The 19010-nt window shown below is 40.2% G+C and overlaps 1 protein-coding gene across 2 annotated transcripts; it reads left to right on the plus strand.

Annotated features, from left to right (window-relative positions):
• The first annotated feature begins 1597 nt into the window (after nucleotides 1-1597).
• Nucleotides 1598-15978, plus strand: zgc:174863 (uncharacterized protein LOC100136852 homolog). Of its 2 annotated transcripts, XM_012873166.3 has the most exons (9): nucleotides 1598-1909; nucleotides 8246-8316; nucleotides 8422-8784; nucleotides 9641-9943; nucleotides 10592-10708; nucleotides 12292-12324; nucleotides 13701-13742; nucleotides 13833-13880; nucleotides 13973-15978. In XM_012873166.3, the coding sequence occupies exons 2-8, from the start codon at nucleotides 8256-8258 to the stop codon at nucleotides 13877-13879; spliced, it is 966 nt and encodes a 321-aa protein (XP_012728620.2). In that variant the 5' UTR covers nucleotides 1598-1909; nucleotides 8246-8255; the 3' UTR covers nucleotide 13880; nucleotides 13973-15978. The 2 variants fall into 2 exon arrangements, with proteins under 2 accessions (XP_012728620.2, XP_012728621.2); XM_012873167.3 differs by lacking the exon at nucleotides 12292-12324 and having other exon boundaries at nucleotides 1602-1909.
• Nucleotides 15979-19010: the final 3032 nt, after the last annotated feature.

Here is a 19010-nt window from a genome sequence, read left to right on the forward strand (position 1 = left end):
ACTTAAAAAATATTGAAAGACAATGCCTTGTGCTTCGTTTAAAGTTTAAAAGACAAGCTTAAGAAAAATACTGTGCATTAAAGGACATGGTACCCGTCTCTAAAACTAGCTGAACGGTCTGCATGTTCTCACTATAGAGTCTAAAACTGGGTTATATGTTCCAGGCGTCTCTAGGAAGATGATACAATCAGGTAAAATGTGTATTGTTTAAGAGAATCAGTTTGCATACAATTTTTTTTAATCATTAAAAATTATTGCTGATCTTTTGCATCGGAAGGCCTATTTGCCAGCACCCTAATCTTTAGCTCCCTCCACAGAATCCCCTTACAGAAGTGCCCAGCCCTGGTCCTCTGGACCAATCAGCAGGCTTCTGGAGCTGTCGGTGTGCTGAGGAGGTGATGCAGTTGTTCTAAACGCTGAAAGAGCAGGGTTGGGGACCACTGCATCATTTTCAAGTCAGGATTCCAAAATGTCAACGCTACTTCCAGTCAAATGTAAAGTTAGGAAAATTAAAAGATCATTAGTTTCTTACTTTTAATTTTCTCATTTCTGATAAAGCTCATCCTCTGCTGCTTTAAAACTAACTGGATTAGATTAGCCTGTTTTCCACTACTATAAACCCTGTCTGTGCTTTTGCCATCCTCTTGCCATCTCCCCATTGTGGGAAAATAAAATAATTTCATTAAAGCTGTGAGAGGTATGACTCGTGTGAGACTTAATGGTTTATAGTACACTTTGATTATTAATAAATTACCTTTTAAAGTGGGGCTTAATGAAGGGCAAAAAAAAAAAAAAAAATCAACACAAAGCTGCAAATAAATATCTTTCCCGTCATCTCTCCCATTTTATTCATAAAACATAACGAGCTTGGTGAAGAAGACGATTTTTGGTTGTTCATTTTTCACCCAAATGATGTTTTTCTAAAGTGCTTATAGACTCAATTTAATCACAAGCTAAAAAAGTGAAACACCTTTGCATGATTGTCAAGTCTCTGCTTCGATCCTGCTTTCATCACTTTAGAAACATTGCCAAACGTGGCTCTGTCATGTCTTATCCTGACCTGGAAATGATTACACATCTTACCAAAACCCCCTAGACTGTCTACAGGCCTGTTGGGAACACTGTCAAAATCCTCCAATGTCTCAGATGTGACTACTACGCCGGCTCCTGGTGTGTTATAGAGCGTTTCAAGGTTCCAGCTCATAGGAAGGCACAGGGTTTTATATCAGAGAACTGTTGCATCCATAGATCCCTCTGTGATCGGGGGCTGATGACAGTCCCCTAACACTAAACTGAAAACAAAAGGAATCAAAGCCATTCCTTCAGTGCCTCCAACACTGGAGCTCTCTTTGAAAGTTAGATTTATTTATTAAGTATTTTTTTTAAGTTTAACACATCTGTTTTTAATGCTGATTGCAAAACACTATGATATTTATGTCTTGAAATGTGCTTTATGGATCAACTGTATTGCTTATCAAGTAAATTCAGAATGGCGGCCATACCCCCTGCCCTCTCTGGGCCACCCTCTGGTGACGCCCCTGTTCACAGCAGTCACTTTTCTGCTGTGCAAGACGTTTCAGCGTCATCAGCTGCAGAATAGAAGTCCGGTTGTTTTAATTGTCTTAACCTTTTTTTTCTCGGATTGATCGTTCGTGACCTGGATGACTGAGAATCTTCACCAACAGCTGTGATTGTATGTCAGGTACATGGCATGTAAAATGTGACACCGCTCGGGTGAAGGAGCATGTATCCGCGGCAGCTTATTGGGCGAAGTAATAGCAGCACGCCTCCTGTACACTCATACCGAAAGTGAAATTAAGACTAACCAACAGGCATCGAGTGTCGACGGGACAGACTGTCGAGATCCAGAGCCTGGATGTCTCGCTGGTGGCGAAGAGGAGCTTGTACGGTAAGTCGGACCTTGATTCTGCGGGAGTGACGCAGCCTTGCGGCATGTAGACTGTCCTTTGCGGGCCGCACAGCTGGGGCCGTCAGTGCCCGGGTGAGGGGGGCTAGAGGTGTTTCACCTGAGCCCTTCAAGTTTTTAACCTTCGCTTAATTATCGGTTACGTAGCACAGCCACGGTTTAAAACTTGTTTCGCTTTTTCTTTAGACGCGAAGCGACACGAAGTCTGCCGCGTCCCGCATGATAATAGATCTGTTTGTCTCCGATTCAAATTCATTCAAATGTCACATGCAAAGCCAGGGGCCACGAAATGGTTTGGGGTTGTTTCGGGTCGTCCAGGTGGACGTCGTTCTAGTCAGAGTATCATCTCGTGCTGAAATACGGAAGGGCAAATAAATAACCTGCATGAATGCGGCTCACCTGCGCACACACACACACCTGTTGTTTTACGGTAAACACCGGGCTTTGGCATTTTAGTAAAAGTTAAAAAGAACAAATAAATGAAATGCTCACATTTCTAGAGCCGACGTGCAGTAAGAATATAGGTCAACCTGCAGGTTCCACCAAGGTATTTTTTATATATATAAGAATGGTCACGAGTTAGTTGGTCATAATTCATGCCAAAAAAGTTTTTAATTTGAAATTTATTCCCGTATGACGTTTGGCTGCATTTTTTTCCTATAATTAACGTTAAAAAAAGAAAAGGGGAAAAAAAACGACAAAAAATAGGGTAAAAATGTTACCCTTGTCTCCTTTTAAAGATAGTGCACGACACATATCAGCGATATTAGGTAAGACTCGATCACATGCCTGCGGTTCCTAATTTAAAATACTGGAGTTTCTTGTTGTGAGGAACTTTCAAATGTTTTAAATCCGGAAGCGCAGGCTGGAACGGGGTAAGTAAAACAAACCAACTCACTTTTAATTCAACAAAGCTAAATGCATAGTGATGGCGCCAAGATATCAGCTGAAGGAAAAGCCTGTCACTAAAATGTCCTGTTAGAGATGCAGTAATAGACCAATTAGATGAAGTTAAATTATTGGACGTTTAACATGGAGAAAACACAATCATCATAACTGAGTAAGAAGAATGGAGTAGAGTTACTGCAGGGGTGAAAATGTGTTTTAACGTTTCTGGTAAACATTCTAGTTACTGATTAAATCTCTTGCTTCAGGGGGGCACGATGCAAAATCTACAAAAAATAAAACTGCAGAGGTTTGCACTGAGAAGAGCTGTCAGAAGTGATGTTCATGTGGTGTGTATTAATTAAAAATGTAGGATCGAAGCTGCCGAGGACATATTGGAACTCGTTTGGCGCTAATGTGCACAATTATCAAACCTGACATGCAATCGAAAGTAGATTTACGTCCCCACAAGTGGACCACGGACCACGTTGCCTAAAAATATTATGCAGGTGTAGCAGGATGGTGAATTTTGAACAGTTTTTTAGAAGGTATGTTTAAGAAAAACAACTACCCTGAATTATTTTATCAATGTCTCATGTTGATAATGTTTTATATATGCAATTTATTGCGGATGTATTGCATAAATTGCATATTAGCATGCATCTGTCCTTTATCTTCATATAGTATGGGATGCGTGTCTTAATGTAAGCTTTTTTTAATGGAAGAAAAAAACATTCCTTAATGAGAGATTTGGTTTGGATCCATGACCTTTTGTTTCTACTTTTGTATTGATCCATATCTGTATTTTAGTTTATTGTGTTGAATGGAGCCCCGGTTGAGTAAACAAAGGAAAACCGCTGCTAGTGAAAGAAGGAAACGAAACGAAAGCCTCCCACGGTGCAAAGCATGCACATTAATTAAATTCTTAGTGCTGCAGTCGGTCTGTGCCGAGCATTTGTTTTTCCAAACTCCATGATGGGAACGAACCACTGTCAAAGCGGATGTGTGGAACGGTTTCTTTAATCCCAACAGACAATGTGGATCTTGCAGATGTCTCTCCTCTACACAAGCGTAAGCTCCAAAACTTGGCATCCCCATCACACAGCTGCGGTGTCCGTTTGTTTTTTTATTTCCTCACTGAATGTGTCTCTGTAGTAAAAGAGAAGGCTCGTTCTTAAACTCTGGACTTGCCGGTCAGATTGGAGGGCCGTAGCTGGTGTTGGTAGTCGTCTAAGAATGTCCGCTCCAGTCCCACCATTACGGTCGCTTGCAGAGAGGAAACACCGTCTCTGCCCCATCTGTCTTGTTAGGACAGTGACCTTTAAAAAAAAAAAAATACTAGATGTGATGTTTTTCACCTTTTTAAGCTCAAGCGCATCTGGCTGCTTGTTTTAATGGTCCCCTTTAACAGCTGAATGCTGTGGCTTGGCTCATGTTTCTGGAATGTAGCCGTTACCCGTGTGACCGTGAGATCACTTTCCAGCCTTCAAGACAAAAGGACTTAAAGTCGGGTTACTGACTGGTTTTCTATGTTGCCATGCTCTTTTCTGAGGATTGAAGTCAGTTACCTGGGGTTGACGTGTTCAAATCTTACTTTGCATGCAGAAAAATAAGCTATGGAGGTCAAATCCAGCTTTTCACCTTTACGCACGCAGAGTCAACAAGCTCTGGATAATGGAAAGAAAAAAAATACAAGAGAACTTTCACTTTCAGAATGACTGTTGATGCATCTTATCAGACAAACAGACCTGCCGATGATAAGCCGGTCAGACAGGTTACAGGAGAGCTGGATGGGTTAGACGGCTATATTTACCGTCTGAATCTGCTGTCAGAGTTCTAAACTGACCAGGGAGGCTGTAGGGGACCAGCCCACTGTGTGGATTTCACAGAAAGTTAGAGAAGAGGAACGCTGCACAGTTCACCCGGTTCTGGAATTTTTTTTTCTTTTTTTTTTTTTTTTTTTTTTAAGAGAAAACTCTGTTTAACTGTAAAAATAAACATTCTTTGACTGTTCTGGTGAATTATGAACTGAAAGAGGATGTTTCTTGGAGGAAGAAGAGAGCGAGGTCACATTTGACCTGGTTTCAGGAGCAAATGGACTGTTTTTTTTGTTTTACATTGAAACAGATCGTTCAGGGTTTATGATGTGAGGATAGGTTAATGTTTATAAGAAGTTATTATCTTACCTGCGGTAGATAAATCTCTTGGTGTCTTCATTCAGTGTAAAGCCAGATTAGTTGTCCCAGAAGCTGAGACAAAGAGGACTTTTACCTTATTAAAACAAGGCCAGTTTCAAAAATATGATTGCTTTTAATGCCAACTATGTTATGAAACTTTTTTTTAACAGAGAAGCTTATAAATATTTAAGCTTGGTGGCACGCCACCTGCGATTTTCCAGGTCAAATACGTAAATATTTCTGGTCACGGTGTCAGGATTTGTGGGGTTTGAACCCGAATTCAGCCACACACAGAGCCACGTTTAAGTGTTTTTATTGAAAGAGTTGAATAGTGGATGAGAACCAAAGTCCATACCAAGCTGTAGCAGAGGGGTGGTGAAGACGGCTGGAGCTGGCAGATGCGGGGAACTGTGGCTTGGCAGAAGAAAGGCGCACAGGCAGGGTGATGTGAGGCCAGGCAAGGAAGAAGCCCATGGGTAGAAGTAAGCAGACAATCCAGCGGGGAAGGGCTGACTGAGTTGAGTATTTGTAGAGGAGTTGACAGGTGGAAACAGTCCTGGATGATTAGAGGCTGACGGGTGAGAATGATTAGGCAGAGTGGAGTGAGAGCTGGGCTGAAGGTGCTGGAAACTGCTCAGGGTGCAGCAGGTAAAACTGCACCCTGACACACAGTAACTGTTTGATATGGAAATCAAAACCATGAAGTAGTATTAATTTTAGAGTTGATATCGTCACAGCTGTACACGAGACATTTGCTCCAACCACAAATGCCGAACATTTCTCTGCTTAGCACATGTTGCACACAGGAAGCTTAATAGTGTCGCACCGCTTGCTACTTCCTTTCCTGTGTAAACAATCATGGGCGGCATTCGAATACCCTTAATAACAGCTCCTAGCTCCTGTTCCATGACCTTTCACTGGGTCAACAGTAAGAACACTATCATTGGGAGGAAAGGCGCTTCGGACTGCTGTGCCAATTTCGGACAGCCTCAAACTCCGACATCCTTACATGACGCAATCGCACATGGGTGATTCTAGTCAGATCCGGCTCTACAGCCGCCTGAAAATGACCTACAAAGTGTTCACTCTCTGCCCTCCACGTACATTTTCATAATTTCTGTGAGGTGGGCTGTGCTGATACGTCACGTCACGCAAAGGATTGTGGGATTCCTTATAGTGCCTTAGTGCCAGTAAGGGACGTTGCAAGATTGCTATGCTAAAGGAGCTATGAGAGGAAGCATGCAGACTCCTTTTCCTACTTCCTTCCTATCCTGACTGCACTAGTTGTCATCAAATGGCTCAACGATTTAAAAGCTCATAAATTATCGTTTGCTTAAACTACGCAGATATTTCTAAATCTGGAGTGTGAGATGCTAGAAGTTCCCTTTTTGTCTCAGCCCCTCTTAGATTCGCCATTAATTTACACTCCAGCTAATCTGGGTTTAAGCTGAATAAAGACAGGGTTTTTATTTTAACAGCATGTAAGATAATGACTCCTTATCATCTCTTAGCACAACCTTGCATCCTGTCCTATCCTTTTTATACTTGTTTTTATCAGGTTTATTTAGCTGTGTGGAACTCGTGTAGAGAAACCACCCGGCAAGCAGTTCGGTAAACACTTCAGCTGACAAAGTCACATTTTCTGTTTACAGTTTCAGGAATATTGAAATACAGTGACCAAAAGTGCACGGTCATATAAACCCGTCAGATGATTTAATGATTTTATTCCCGTGTAAACAACGATAAAAGCTAGGCACATCTTCACAGTAAGTTACATACTCTTATTTCCCCCCCTCCATCTTATGATGGTCCACTGCCTCGGGTTGTTTTCTGTCTCCCGTGAACAAAAAGATGTGCGGTCGATGGGTATCAAGTGGATTCCTTGGTATGCGTGATAAAGGGATGTTTGAGACAAATGACCCCGGTGAAATCAAATAACTGGATGAGAGAATGAGGCATTTGGCACACGGCCTGACTTTGCTTGAAAGGGTAGAATCTGTCCTGAATCCTGCTCACAAAAGACATCCTGCCTAGTTAAAGAAACAGCTCTCCCTTTCCTTACATTGCTCCAGTAACTCTTTACAGTAGATGGGGGAAAATAGAATAAATAGCATCGGTTTTGAAGTTTCCATTGTTTGAGCCTCGCTACAGTTAAAGTGAATTCCTTTGGAGAAATCAGACAGCAAATCTTAACAACTTGTTTGTCTTTGTTTCGTAGTGGGAAATTTCCATCATCTGTAGCTGCTTTTATTCAAAGTCAGAACTCGGTGACAAAGTACAGATCTGAGATAGAGTTTTTATGATCGGTCATACCTTTGGAAAGTCTCAAAAAGGATTGTTGGCAGGGGCTAAAGTCTAGCCACTATTTACATTTTGGAGAAAAAATAAGCTTTTTTGAGGTGTTGGTGTTCAGAGTAATGTCTTTAAAATTGACCGATTTCATGAAATGTGTCTGCTGCACAGATCGTGGTTTTCCTGTGTACATATTCTGAGTTTAGGGTTTTAGTTAAGTCTGTCATGTCGTGGAAAACACTGTAATCTTATCTAAGATACTAAAGACATATTTTTATACTCGTGCTTTCTGCCTGAAGATTTGTTGTTCTCCAAAAAAACCCTCTATACCTTCTTTAACATTTTAGTTAATGAATGTTAGAGGAGCAGAGTCGTGCGAAGTTTTAAGCAACTATGAGACTTTGTCAAAGCTTGGTATACCTCTATGAACGCCTAATGCCTAACACAGAAGGGTAACAAGCTGATATTTGGCTGGTTCAGTAGTTAGGTCATCTACTCAGGGTTTTGTTTTTGTTGTGACAAGACATATTTTTGAACAGCCAAATGTTTTTTTGTTGTATTAAAAGTAATAGTGGAGTTGTGGACAGCAACAGGTTGGGGAGGGGCTGAGCTCTATTTCTAAAGAAAACTCTGGTCATTCCGTCACTTTTTCTGCCGTTTCAGTAAAAGTACAGCAAAACTCCTGGGAATGGTATGACGGGAAAGGTTTGCCGTTTTGAACATGTACCTCTCCTGAGCTCAGTCCTGAGTCAGTAGACATGAACCGACTCCTCCGACGGCTTCCCCCTTTTTATGACGCACGCTCGCAAGTTTATTTCACTTCTAATCTTATCTTGGTGTTCATGGGGGGAGGTCAACACGTGGCTGACTGCCACCTTTATTTCAACCTTCGCACATTTGCGTCATATGTGTACGTTATTTGTCTTCGAATATAAACTGAATTGATTTGATCTTTTTATTTCAGGTAAAAAGACATGGCCTCCCGTATAAGCCTCTTTGTGCTCCTGTTCATCCCTCTCTGTTCAGCAGCAGACTGTAAGTTTAAAAGAAGGTTCCTTTGTAAAACATGGGTTTCTATTTGAAAAGCTTCACATGTGTTTCGCCTTTGGTTTCATTTCTGCTGTTTCTTTCTGTCTACAGCTTTTGTTAAAGTGGTATGTGATCGTTCAAACGTGGCTCAGTTTGGCCATCAGTCTATGCTGACGTGTGTCGTCGACACCACACAAAACATACCAGATTTAAAAATCACCCTGGTTGTCTGGAGGAAAGGAACCAAAGGAATCAAAGGAATCGTACCTCCTGTTGTCGTTTATGATGCAAGAAATGACCCAGGAGAATTAAAAATACTGCAAGAAGGCTACACATTTGCTGACACCAACTTTAACAACAGAAACGTCTCTCTGCTCATCAGTAATACTAAAGTGGAGGACGAGGGAGAGTATTCATGTGAGGTGACAACAGACAGTGGTTCCAGCTCTGCCACAACCAGACTCAAAGTTACAGGTGAACCTGACTGCTTATGAGAAGTGGATAAAGGTGTTCAACATTTTTTGTTACTCATTTCAGAAAGTGAAACATATATATATATATATATATATATATATATATATATATATATATATATATATATATATATATATATATATATATATATATATATATATATATATATATATATATATATATATATATATATATCTATCTCTGCAAACTAGCTGAACCTCAGAGACACCAGATCCAACAATGCAGATGACCTGAAGTGACCCAGGCTTCCTGATCACCTCAGCAGAACCACAGGCTGACTGCCTCAATGCCACGCCACATTGATGCAGTAATTAGAAAAAAAAAATGGAGACCCAACCAAGTATTGAGGGCATAGAAATGCATATAGTTTTCAGGAGCCTGAAATTTTTATAGCTTTTATATAATATTCAAATTTGAGACACTGAACATTGGGTTTTCATGAAGTATAAGCCAGAATCAGCAAAATTACATTACATTAAGGCTTAAAAATCTGTCTGTGTGAATCTATATAATAACTTTCACTTTCTAAAATGGGGAACAAAAAAAAAAATACTTTTTAACAATATTCCAATGTTTTCATACTTGTATATCTGAGTGCTATTTGAGGGACTGCTATTTAATTTACTGGCACTCCTAAGCGTAAGGTCCTGTGAGCTGCCCTCTGTCTTAATTTCTTTTGCACCATCAAATATTATCTTAAAAATTAAGAGTTTGGTTTACTTGTTCAAAGTGATTGTAAACAAATGTTTTTCAGGTCTTATCGATGCCATTTGAGTGGTTTATCAGGGAATATTTAGCACTGTGATCATGCTTGTTTTCTATGTTGCTTTTACAGCCAGATACAATTACCCGACTGCTGATAAAACACTTGAGAAGGGCAGGTCAAACGTGGACCAGACTCTGGTTTGTAACGCCAGTGGTGGTTACCCAGAAGGCCAACTGCGCTGGTTTGATAACTACAAAACGGACTGGACCAAAAGTGCAAAGCTAACAGTAACCAAGGACGAGAACGGTCTGTTTATGCTCTCCAGTGAGCTGCATTTGCTGAAAGGATCCATCTTCCCCGAGTACACTTGTGTGGTCTACAATGCCAGCGGTGGCAAAGAGGGCTCCATTTCAATACCAACAGAACACACAGGTATGTGTTTGCGAGTGCACAACATTTTTCAGCCCTGACAGCCAAAACGGATAAAAAAAAGACACATGCTCTGCAGGAACTTAATCCTGTAGCTAAAGTTTCAGGGAAAACTGTTACATAAACACGCTGGTTAAAGATTACTTAACCCAGGGCCAGCTCCCCATGATTTTCTTTGCCTCGTGGGAGGTTTAGCTGAGGCTGTACCTGCCAACAGAAAATATGTGTGTGAAGGAGCTGTGGGCCACGAAAGGACGAAATGTCTGTAAATGTTCAACTGCAAGACGAGGACTTCAAAAAACAACAACAACTACGTAGCTGCAAGACGGTTTCTTTCTGTCCTTAACGTTACAGGTCTGTTCAGACACAAGTAAGTAAATAGACAAGCTGGCACATGTCTGTCATCCGTCGTATCTGCCAGTCCAAACTTTAAACATGCTAGTCGGCACCTGCCAGATGGGGCGAGGAGGTAGCACTTCATAGAAAAGCAACATCTCTTCCTCATGGAAACCCCTTTCAGTGGACCTGTTCGCCAGCTATCTGAGCTGTAATCCAAGTTGTCAACGCTGCCGTGCAGTTTCGATTACCGTTGTCCTACTGTCGGAAACACCAACGCATCAGTAAGTTACCTGTCCTTCATCTCTGTTTCAGGCGCTTCTAAAGCAAATCCAGCAACATCGACAATAATTGCTCCAGTAGTGGTCATCGGGTCCCTGATTGTGGGTCTGCTGCTGGCAGTGATAATCTGTAAAAAACGATCTCAACAACGTGAGTATATGTTTTTGTATGGATTTTTGGTCACATGTAATATTTTTAAATGTCTTGTAATAAATATAAAGCCTGAGAACCTCAGCAGAATATTTCACAGTGCTGTTTTAGGGGCAGTGTGTGGCAGGGTGGTTGAATCGGGGCCCCATAAATGGAGGCTATTTTAGTCTGGGATTCTATTCCTGACTGGTGGGGTCCTGTGCTAAATGTCTTCCCCCCTGTTTGCTGTCTGACTGTTGTGAATTAAGAGCACTGATGCCACAAAATAAAAAAATAAAAAAATAAAAAGCAGAAGAAAAAACAATTGTGGTCTTTAGAAGTTCTGCCTAATTTTGCACAGGTGAAAAATGAAGCATGCCTTTGTGGCTCATTTCAAACATGCATTTGATATTATTATTATTATTATTATGCATGGCATGGTATGACATTTTCATTGTATGATAATAACCATAAATTGCAAACAACAATACAATACACAGTCCCAAGTGCTTTTATTTATAACAGAAAAACACAATTTACCTATTTCTGTAGAAAAAAATATTGTTGACCATTAATTATATCTATATTCCTTTGTTTCTGATTTTTCCCATACAGACCAGAATAAACATTTTGAAAATACTAAAGTAGTGTAGAATATTGTTTGTTTTTACCGTTCGGTTTATCAACCAGCCTTCACTCCACTTGTGAGTGGGAGTGAAGTGACTGGGACACTTTCTCTGTTATCCCTTTGAGCTGTCAAAATTTCAGAGGTTTAAAAATGTTTAAAATGTTTAAAAGCTTTATACACCAGTAGCTACCTCGATTAATCATAATTAAGGCTCAGTATTTAGTTCTTAGTTTTTACGCTTTAGTTTATGTACAAGAAGAAACTCTTTATAGCTGAACGTCTAACAGATGTCCGCTTTTTTTTTTTTTACACGGTTTCCTCTATTTGATTTCCACGACTGCTTAAAGTTGCAGCTGAGTTGCATCAACGCTCCCACAAGTGTTGCTTCAACAGATCTACGTAGCAAAGCTCAGAATGTCGGTTTACAACTGTAGCAATTCAGTCGAGTTTTTTCCAAGTCGGTTTCATTGAACATCTATAACAGCTTATAAGGCTAGTCAATAGGTCCCCTCTGAAAACTTTTGTTTGATTTTTGATATATTTTTTAATGTATAAAACCGGAGTCTGACTGCTCAAATGGGCAAATATTAGCTTGATCACATGTTAACAGGCTACATGTTATTGGGTCTGATACAACTGTGCCTAATTATTAGCTGTTGAGCTGACCTGCTCAGAGAGTTGAGATTTCATCACTTCCTTCCTGCAAACGATAAAAGAGCTATGAGGAAAGACTGATTGCAGGAACAACTTGCTTAACACGCGAAAAGTGATCATTCAGGCCTGGAATGTCCCTTCAATTGTCAGACGCTAGGAAGCATCTTATGGACTGGGGACTTTTCACCACTTCAAAAACTGCAGTAAAAATAGTTTGTGTGGTGAAAGCTCTTCTAAAGTTAGTAAACTGGTCCATATTTGCTGTGAGTATGTACACTCTGTCATGTTCTACCTTTTTTTTTTTTCTTCAAATGTCTGACAGAAGAGCGGAGGCCCTCAACTCTTCCTCTTATGGGTATGTCCATTTTTGGACAAACTGTTAAAGCTCTTACTATTCTTTTTACGAATATAATGGCATACAGTAGTTTAAAGGGAAACTAAATGTTCTTTCTGCTAACATTTCTATCAGCTCTTTAAATTGGCCTGCTCTGGAACCATTCAGTGTTTCTTCAGATAAAATGTGCAGTAAGTGGAAAAATAGCAGTGAGGGAGGTTAGTCAGTTAAGATGACGTCAAACTTTTTAACCGCAACCCAGACCTGTTGGAACTTGTGAACTTCAGTTTAATCACTTGTTCATCAACGACCAGGAATCTCTGCTAACGTTGGACTAAACCCAGTGTTTCCCCTTTACTTAGAGCAATACTGTAGTTCAGGACTTCTGAGGTAAGGTTCTGTTGAAGGGTGTAACAGTTAATATCTTACCTGCAGCAGAAAGCTCAGCTGACGCTAGCGGCCAAGACTTCTACACTTTACGCTAACACAGTTTTATGATTTAAAAAAAAAACAAAAACAAAGCAGCTGTTTTCACGTTTGACTTTGGCGGTTAATTACGTCACAGGAGAAGGTGACCGAGGATCTTCCTGTGTGAAACGTCCTCAGAATGGAACTGCGACTCCTTTTGGGGAAAAGGTCGCTCCCTGTGGTTTGAATGAGAGTTAGTGCAACATCTGGGGTGTTTGGTACGATAAAAGCATAAAATAAGTAGCAAAGAAATATGTTTGGAGAGTTTTTAGGTGCTTGGATGGGACGGCAGACAAGTTGAACGATATTATGATGTCTTTCATTCTGCTTATTTGCCACATTACAATGACAAACGCTGAGGTCCATGCCCCTTCCCTGTAAAGTTTTTCTGCATAATTTTGCAAATCAGTATCTTTCGCCTTGCCTGGCATGAAATTTGAGCACCTAGAACATACAAAAACAGATCTGTTTTTAAAGATGTTGAGCTTTTGTTGCACCAGGCACCCCAGTTTCATTTCAAACCATAGTCTCTACTTTCCCCCAAAAAAGAGGGGCAGCCGTTTATAGTAGAAGGAAATGATATGAAGCTGACTCCATAGATGCTCAGGATCTTCTTCTTTTGAAATTTAATGTAGTTCATCTTGGTGTTACCACCACCTGCTGGCGTGGCATAGCCGTGTTTTCAATTTATTTATTCATACTGTAGTCTTTAAGCGAGCTTTACGACAAACTTGATGGAAAATTCCTTTCCATTTTTCAGAGGAAGTCCAGAAATGTGTGGCAGTATTCCCTTAGGGATTTGTCTTTGTTGTTGGGCTTCAGGTGCTGGGGATCTGTCTGAGCTTGCATGCCATGAACTTAATACGGTGGTGGGTTCACATCTACTTCATTCGCCATAAATTCTTACATCATGTCAAAATCTCTTTTAGGGACACGTGACGACATTACCCCTACAGCCCCGTATCCATACGGTAAGCGTGCCAAAATGAAGGGCACCTACTGAATGTACTGAGTGCTTATATCGTTTACACACTGGCTCACAAAAATACTCCTGTCTACAGAACCACCTCCTGCATACAGCGTCGAGACCAGAGACAACATAGCCTAAGGTAATACTCAACCTTTTTAATTTGCAACCGACAATACGGTTCATTTCTACGCCCATAGCAAATTTCTGAAGGCTCCTTCTCTCTCGTTGCAGGAGACCCAACGGGGCACATTTACTCATTTAGTGCCAATTTTCAAGACAAGCCCTTCCTTTCTCACTAAGATCTACAGTCGTATACCTTTTCTTCAACTTCCAACTGTGCATATTCAGGGATACCATGTACTACTGTCATTCACCATTTAGGATTACAACTAATCTGAAGTCACCAGAAACATTGTTAAAGACATGTTTAAACATTGTTAATTAAGTCAAGAGAAAACGAGGTGGGCTTCACTATTCCTACGTAGAGTGGAGAAGTAGCTTAAAGGAAGAGGGCTTGATATCGAGGCTGATATCTGAAACGGCACGTCTAGGACCCTGAATGATAAGTGAAGCAAGAGAACTCTGGGTCCAACTACAGACGTGGTGGCTGTTGGAGGAAAGACGAGGAGACAGATGATATCATTTTGGAGTATGCCTTAAATTCAGCCTTTGGCAGCTTTTTTTTCTTGCTCTAATTTGTAATATTATGTAAGAGTTAGAGGGAACACAATGAAATCATATGGGGTTGGTTTGAGGAAGTGCCCTCTGGAGCCATCAGCATAGACGACGATTTCTGTTTGGTTCTTTGTGTGTTGTATAGCTCAGGTGTCTTTAAATTTTGTCTTGGTCATTCAGACCATGTTCCCCCGTAAAGATGAAACAAAAAAACTCTGAAACAAGTTTTTTGTCTAAAAACCCTCCAAGTAGCAGTGTCTAACAAAACTTTCTCGTTGGGGAAGTAATTCTTCATTCAGGAAGATGAGCCGCACATTGTGCAAAAACCGGGACTGCTGACTGTAAACCAAAGAGAAATTAGATTGCTTTTGTAAAAACTCATTGCGTCTAAAGCTGCTGCTTCACATGTACTATAAAACTGGGCCAACAGACTTTTCGGGTCATTAAAACCCATGTGTGCTAATAGTTTGAAAATGACTGATGTGTTTGTCAGAACTTTATTGCATCAGCTATTGTTTGGAAGTTTGTGACGGTGAATGCTCAGCTTTCGTTTGTGTGGCGTAGCGCTTTAAATCCAGATCTCATATCCTGTTTTTGTCTGCTGAAAACGAATCACATGATTGCCCTCGTCGGAAAAACCCGTCCTCTCCTAAAGCTTAAAGCGCTTTTGTCTTTCTGCTCGTGTGTAAAGTGAGATCAGACTTATGTAACCGTCAATCAGTTCAATGCATTTTCTCAATCACTGGTTTGGTTTCATTCTTTGGTGTCCTTTCTGTAAAGATGCGGCAGTGCTGTTGGTGATTTATTGTAACAGATGCTTTTGTTTTTGTAGATGTAGAGCATTTGCCAAGAAAAGCTCACAGGACTCGTCCTGCCTGCTGCCCTCGGGCAAGTTTCTGTTCACCTGTACGAGTTAATAACTAAGGTCTAAAGTTAGACTGTAATGATTAACTTGAAAATCAGGAACAGACAGGTTCTTAAATTTTTTTTACTTAACTTCAAAACGCAACTAATTAAACAACTTGGAATCATTTTCTAATCTGTTTTCATGACTTCATCCCATTTTGTACATAATGCCATGAGCCTCTATCCATTGCTGCTTTGTATGATTTGATATTAACTGTTGAAATGTGTTGTTTGTGTGTGTGTGTGTGTGTGTGTGTGAATAAACTGTAAATACCGATTTGTTCTCTATTGATGACATTATTTGTATTTGTTCTGTTCTGATGGTTTGTGTTAATGTTTTTTTTTTTATTTGGTTCTTTTTTGTATTTTTGTATAATGTGGGGGAATTTCCAGGCTCATTGTTCTGCTGGGAAAACCTTTCTCTTTTGCTTTTACATGTGACTCTGACAAAAGAATTTCTAAGCTCTGTTTCGACTGTCTGAGCTGTCTTTTTTTTTTCTTCGAGAGATGTTTTAGGATTTTCCACATTTTTCCTTTGGGACATAATCTGGCATCTTGCCTTATCCTGCCATCAGAAGGCTCTTGTTTTGGTTTCTCTTCCTTCGTTACTTGCTGTTTCATGGAAATGGTCAGCTAAATAAAACGGTTAAACCCCACGCATGAACCGTTTTCATTATCTCTAGCTGTGATCACACTTTCTAACTAATTAGGAAATTGTGATCATTGAAAGAACAAGAATTTCATATAAAACTGGATGTTTTTCTTTTAAAAACTGAGCTCCTCCTTAAGACATTTTGTTGATTTGATTTCAGAAACATGAATAAATTATATATTAATGATATGAATGATATCACAAAAGAAAAAGTAAAAACTTTTAAATCTAGTTTATATATTAATAAAATGAATACTGTCATCTTGTACATGTTTGACCTCTACAGGACAATAAGGAACATTGTAGCTTTTTTTCTTTTCTTTTTTTACACTTTTGACATTTGCCCTTAAATCATTTATATCAGCATACAAATTACTTTATATTTTTATAGTTTACCATTCGTTGGGCTTCTGGGAAAGCTTCACAATAAAACTAAGAGCTGGGTGAGACGCAAACGAGAGTCATAACACAGCTGAGCCTTAAGACTGAGGCCAACATCGCAGGGTTGCATTTGTGCAGAGGGACCATAACCACGTAAATAGGGCTTGAAAATGGAAAAAGATGAAACGGGAACAAGAAACAAGCAAACAAAAACGTAAGAGGTAGTTTATTAAAAAGTACGTTTAAACTCAAACAGGAAGGTCTTTAGCTGATTCAATTCAATTTTATTTATATAGCGCCAAATCATGAAACATGTCATCTCAAGGCACTTTACAAAATCAAGTTCAATCATATTATACAGATTGGTCAAAAATGTCCTATATAAGGAAACCTTATATAGGACCTAAATGTGTGTGAATTTAAGACCATTATCCTTGAAAAGCTCATCTCTGCATGAACTCTTCTGGGTTTTCTGTCAGACAGTCACACTGTCCTCTGATTTTCACCCTCTTATGATGATCTTAAGATCATTTTAGTCTAAACTTTGGCTTTTTGATGCCTGAAAATGAACAGTTTCGGTTGAAACATATTTTTCTGTCTCCTGAAAGATCTATAAATGAGGTTGACAGCTGATCAAACATATATGTTTGAAGAAAAACTGATCCTTTTCGGCCTTTTTTTTTTTTTAGATATCTAAAAGCCTTTATTTGGACTAAATAAAGTCTGACTGAGATATTAAAGATATTTTTCCCAAACAACTCTTATGTGCCTATAAGATGTCAGCATGCTCATTTAAAATAACAGTAACAAGGCTATAAGGCTAAAACATACAAAGGTGATAAAAATGCAAAAAGTACAAAAAATGCAAACGCTGAACCCCATCACTTTTCACAAGTAATTTTCACAACAACCTTATTTTTTGGATGTCAGGATATCAGACAGCCACTGCCTCTGGGATGGACTCAGATGAACTCTTGCTTGATGACAACCAGACCTCTGGTAGATCCATATTAGGTGCGTGTTCCTCAGCCTTTTTCCAGTTCTCCTTTTGACAGATGGGCCACAAGAACCACACCGAAACAGTCGCTCAGGGTATTCACAACAGCGTTGAGGCGATCTAGGACCCAGTCATTGCATTGAAGTTCTCAGGCCTTTGGAGGTTAAAGGGAAAAAAGCGCTCTATCCATGAATGTCAAAGGATTTCTGGGCAGCGCGAGGAAGGCCTGTCGCGAAGAGCCGTCACTGTGAAGTCTGGGTGGTCAAGCAGATCCTCAGGAGAAATAAAGACCCTTATTGACACTGACTACTGCCTTATAACCATAAGAGAGCATTTAAGAGGGAAGGGCTTCAAGAAGAACAAATGCCTTCAAAGGCCATGTCTCCTCTTAGGGGTGCGGAGTGGATTTACTGTCAGTAAATGATTTCAACTCAATGCGCTATATTCTGTGTATTACCTAGCGCTCCAGTAGCTGCTTCCATAATAGCCCGTGGGCCAACAGTTTGCACCACAAAGCCTTTGTAGAATTATTTGAAACCATTGATAAACACCAATGAAGATAACGAAACAATGGGCCGACCTGCTCAACTCCAGCCATACGTTAGGAAGCTGTTATTTGTCCGGACAAACCAATCAGTCGTCTAAACCTTGTGCCTTATGCAAAAATAGGTTATATTTAAATGTGTGTGAATTTAGAAGTGTAAACAGCACATTTACATTGATAAAAATAAGTATGTATACAAATGAAACTCACATTTTGAATGACATAAATGGTAATAATAGGAATTGCCTAAAGAGCAGCCAGACACATTTACTATCTAGAAGCAGACTCAGTGAAGGACCCTTAAAAATGTCTCCTCCTTTTGTTAACCTGAACATATTGCTGGGCACTTTCATGTCTGCCAAGCCTCTTTTGGTGAATATGCCGCACAGCAACGCTTTTAAGTCATGTTTGATTGCAACCATGTGTTGAGTGTGCAGAGCGCAGTAGAGCTGCAGAAAATATGGGCACCACCATCAACAAGCTCACCAGAGTCTCTGCATGATCAAACACGCCACAGACTTCAGAGGGAATTTTGTTTTTGTTTTTAGAAATCACGGCACAGCATCCGCAGCCGTGACCTAGAACTTGCTTTAAAACGGGGGGCAGTTGTACTCTGAAGTCCCCCTCTTTCAGTTCAAGATATTTGCAAACAGCTGCACCATAATAGGAGTCAAGAATGAGTTCTCCGGTTCTTTCAATGGTTCAATGTCTGGTTGCATAAGCCTCTCAGTAATTTGTGCATCTATTGTGACTGGGATATGGCAGAACTCTTTTCTATAAAAGTCCAGAGCCGATCCAGGTGTTCATGTTGGTGCCTGCCGGAATATCTTTTACACGGCCTATGTGTGGGCTGGCACAATGGGCTCCAGAGACAGATTGCCACACTTGACCTCTGCCTCCTGTTTTTATCTTAGATTTTGAGCTGTCTTGAACCAAGGAAGCTGAGAGCATCTGCTGTTCACTGATCACATCTAAAGTCCCAGTACAGTATTACCTGGTTGCAGTCAACAGATAAGCCCGCTGCCCTGCTTGCAGACTCAGAATGACTTACGGCCATCTCTTTAAGTGGACTTAGTACCATCCGATATCAAGAGTCAAGAGTTTTCACTGTCAT

This window comes from Fundulus heteroclitus, chromosome 5 (assembly GCF_011125445.2).
Source record: "Fundulus heteroclitus isolate FHET01 chromosome 5, MU-UCD_Fhet_4.1, whole genome shotgun sequence".
NCBI classification, from domain to species: Eukaryota; Metazoa; Chordata; class Actinopteri; order Cyprinodontiformes; family Fundulidae; genus Fundulus; species Fundulus heteroclitus.

Excerpts from the sequence above, each read along its gene's own strand:
- zgc:174863 (XM_012873166.3), top strand. The coding sequence starts at position 8,256 with ATGGCCTCCCGTATAAGCCTCTTTGTGCTCCTGTTCATCCCTCTCTGT. Across the intron at positions 9,944-10,591 it reads AATACCAACAGAACACACAG|GCGCTTCTAAAGCAAATCCA; the intron begins GTATGTGTTTGC and ends TCTCTGTTTCAG. Across the intron at positions 10,709-12,291 it reads TAAAAAACGATCTCAACAAC|AAGAGCGGAGGCCCTCAACT; the intron begins GTGAGTATATGT and ends AATGTCTGACAG.